This window comes from Tupaia chinensis, unplaced genomic scaffold (assembly GCF_000334495.1).
Source record: "Tupaia chinensis unplaced genomic scaffold, TupChi_1.0 Scaffold000247_1, whole genome shotgun sequence".
NCBI classification, from domain to species: Eukaryota; Metazoa; Chordata; class Mammalia; order Scandentia; family Tupaiidae; genus Tupaia; species Tupaia belangeri.
In genome coordinates, this window is record NW_006159725.1 from 1622136 (window position 1) to 1626024 (window position 3889).

General features: G+C 51.3%; 1 protein-coding gene across 3 annotated transcripts in view; it reads left to right on the forward strand.

Moving 5' to 3' along the window:
* The window catches only part of SORL1 (sortilin related receptor 1), a 226472-nt gene that overhangs the window by 50140 nt on the left and 172443 nt on the right, over positions 1 to 3889 (forward strand). For all 3 annotated transcript variants that reach the window (XM_006148800.3, XM_027771985.1, XM_027771986.1), the window contains exons 4-5: positions 1125 to 1286; positions 3728 to 3795. In XM_006148800.3, the coding sequence (XP_006148862.1) occupies positions 1125 to 1286; positions 3728 to 3795 (230 nt within the window). The remainder of the gene's footprint in view (positions 1 to 1124; positions 1287 to 3727; positions 3796 to 3889) is intronic.

Genomic DNA, 3889 nt, shown 5'->3' on the forward strand with positions numbered 1-3889 from the left:
AAGGGCCTCCCAGTGACGCATGGTCATGCTGTCATCTTCTTTCCTCCCTTTTCCTTCCTCTCAGGATCCTGGGCACGTTTCTAACATGTGTCTTGACCCCTGGGTTGAGGCTCAAATTGCAGTTCACCACGCAGATCCAGCTCCTTCCACACATGCAGTGAGGCCCATGCTGCATGTTTTTCCTTTCCACCTTTGTGCCCAGACTCAAGCTGCCCTAGGTCTGGCGTGTCCTTTCCTGTGGGTGTCCTGTCTGCCCTTCAAGGCCCCTTTCTGCTTTGGAGTTCTTTCTGAGCTCTCAGGCTGGAATGGGGCCTCCCAGACACTGCGGCTTCTCCTTTAACCCCTGTTCCCCTGAAGTATGTTTATCCAGAGACACATCTGTTTCCCTCATTCGGTTGCAAGGTATTGGAGGGAGCAGCTCCTGGTTTTCCACTGCCCCTCGGTGTCTGGCCTATGTGGATCTGCAGTTGTTAAGTCCGATCGCCCGATTTGCCCCAGAGCGCTGTTTTGGCCACGGCCTCCATCCAGCCGAACTTGTTCAAGGTCACTCGCCCATGCAGAAGCAAAATCTGGTTCTGCTCACCGGAACCTCTTCCTGGTCTGCTCAATGTGAGCCTGCCAGCCTCAGTGGCACATTGGTCCCCGAGCTGCCCCGTCACCCGGCATAGTAGCAAGATGGAGACGCTTATCTTCCTAGATGGTTGTGTCTGTAGCAATTTTCCTGGAGAGACGAGTCTGCCCGCTGCTCCGAGGGTGCAGGGTCATGGAGCAGTCTAAGGAGCAGGGCTTTTCTGTCCCAGCTGCCAGTAGCCACCCTCCATGACCCAGTGGCTTACCAGGAGGGAAGGATGGCCTGGTATGTTGAAAGGAAGGCTTGACTGGCATCGTGACCTGGTCACTCAGCCCACTTTGGCTTCACCCCAGCAGGCCTCTGCAGCCTTCCCCCCCTGAGCCTGGCTGGCGTGTGCAGCATCCCTCCACTGCCAGGAGATGGAGGGGAAGCTCCAGGACCACGGCCCCCGTCGGTGCCAGTCAGTTTCCCGCCTGCGCACACTCGCACAGGGGTCGGGGAAGTGCCGGGTGGCTCCAGCCGGTCCCTGCTCAGCGCTGCTGTTTCCCCGCAGTACATCTTCGCAGACGCGTACGCCCAGTACCTGTGGATCACCTTTGACTTCTGCAACACCATCCAGGGCTTTCCCATTCCATTCCGGGCAGCCGATCTCCTCCTCCACAGCAAGGCCGCCAACCTCCTCCTGGGCTTCGACAGGTCTCACCCCAACAAGCAGGTAAGAGAGCTTCCGGAATTCTGCCTCGCGAGCTTCCTGCTGTTTTCTGCCCTGCCCGTGGGGGCTACGTGTCCTCAGAGGGACCTCTCTGCCTTCCTCTCCCCCATCCCTTCTCAAGCTTCGCCTTTGGAGCTACTGTTTCACTTGCCACAGCACCCCCCCACACACACACACACACCCAGCACACCGCGCCCGCCTCTCAGCCAGCGACCGGCACCTGCACTTAGACGCCGCGCTCGCTCCTCTAGTGCACCTGTGCCCTGGTCAGCCCTCAGGGTATGTCGAGGCTCTGGGATTTAATCAGAGAGAGCCAGTAGAGAAGAGTGGAGTCTGAGTGCTTTGGGACCTCGTGTGGAATTTCTGTTCTCCTTCTCTATTCACTGCTTTAAACTTACTGTTTCTGTCTACCTGTTCTTGGAAGTTACACTGCCCTTAGTCGGTGTGTGTGTGTGTGTGTGTACATGCGTACATAGGCATGAAGTATTTTCCTCTGAGTCCAGGTTGGAAGGGACGCTCACAGACCAGGAGTCTGAAGATTTGTATCTCGAGGTTGAAACTGGCCAAGAATTTTCGTTTGGCTAAACCCGAGAAACCTGTAGATCCTGTGTGTGTGGATTTATGAGTCTTGAGGGTATTTGCCCAGAAGAGCCTTGGAACATTGTTTTCCTGTGGAGATTGTGTAACCAAAACACCGTCTGTTTACCGTTGCTTGCCCGAGGGAGTAACCCAGGTGTGGGCTGGGTCAGTCTGCCACAGAGGTGGATTATTGTCATTCCCAGGCTCATTCTTCTTCATGCACGGTTGCCAGGCCCGGAAGAACCCGCAGGTTATGTCTATGGATGTTGACGGCACTTGGGAGAGTTTGGCAGGTCCAGCACCCGCGGCCATGTCCGGGTATTCCGGTGACCCCTGTTGGTCCTGAGTTCTTAGCCAGTGTCCTCTGCATTCAGCTTTAATTACCAAGGCCCATTATCAGATTTTTCTTTCTTCATTTTTTCATTATGGCTTACCATCTTAACCATTTTTTTTTTTAGGAGAGATTTTTGCCAGAGAGAGACAGAATGACATGGGGGATGGCGATCTTGGGCACACACGCACATGAGCCCTGCATGAGTTTTAAGCTGCTGGTTTGGGACTCGAACTTCGAGTGACCATGTGGGAGTCTAGCATCGTAACCATTACTCTGTCTGCTGGTCCCAACCATCTTAACTCTTTTTAAGTGTACAATTCAGTGGTATTAAATACATACATAGAGTTGTACAGCCATCCCCACCAGTTAACTGATCTCCAGAATTAGTCTTACCTTGTAAAATTGAAACTCCGTATCCACTAAGCAGTCACGTCCCATTTCTTCCTCTCCCAAACCCTGGCGGCCACCATTCTGCTTTCTAGTGCTATGATTTTTGACAATTATAGGTACCTTCTGTAAGTGAAATTGTATGGCATTTGTTTTTCCACATCTGGTTCATTTCACTTAGCATATTATCTTCAAGACTTAACCATGTCGTAGCATTTCCTTCCTTTTTAAGGCTCAAAAATATTCCACTGGACGGAGAGATGACATTTTTGCTTAGTCATGTACCTCTCAGTGGGCATTCAGGTTACATCCACATTTAAGCCCTGGTTAATCATGCTGCAATGCTTTGCCTGTTTTCAGTGACACTGTTTTCCAGTTGAGAAGTACCTGTATAACCTTTTATGTTCTTACCATTACCTAGGGACTAGTCTTCTTAAAAAAAAAAAACAAAAACATTTTCCATAGTGCATGTGTGCTTGCCAGAGAGAGACAGAGGGAAAGTGAGAAATCACCCCCTAGTAGAGTGAGCCACACCACAATCCTTCTCCATTTTCCTCCTGGGATTTTGGCCACACACCCACACCCAGTGTGATTTCAAGCCACCAGGTCTGGGACTCGAACTGCGGTTGGCCATGTGGGAATCCAGTGCCTTCACCACCATGCCACCTACTGGTTTCATGCCTGGAGACTAGTCTTGAGCTAAATAAAGTTTCTGGTCATCTGGCAGTGGAAGGCTGGTCACACCGCTTTTCCTGGTGGTTGCTGAGAGCAGTGACTGGAGGAGGAAGCAGAGGTGTAGATTTGTCTGTCCCCCCCCACCCCCTGCACCCTTTTGGCTTCTGAACTAGCAGAGCTGTTTTGACGATCCCCATGCCCGTCGCTTCACAGATACTGCGCTGTGGCAGGTGGGATTTCAGTGGGGTTTGATGGCAATGCCATGCAGGTTGTGCACGCCATTTTTTTTTCCTCTTTGCAATGTACCATTATGCCAATCATTTGCCTTTCTCTTTTCAAGGAATGAAAGTCCTCCCAAGGTAGGGGTTTCTCTTAGTTTTGTGCTCTGATGTATTTCCGCTGAATGAGTCCTTAAACGGTAACTTTGGTAGAGATTGCCAACCTCTTCTTGCTGTACGGGTCTTTGCAGCTATGGAAGTCAGACGATTTTGGCCAGACCTGGATCATGATTCAAGAACACGTGAAGTCATTTTCATGGTAAGTTGTTACCATCTAAGAAATTCTGACTTACATATCCTCTTTGCTTGTGTTCCCCACTCCCTCCCCATCACGAGAGACGCAGAGGGAAAGA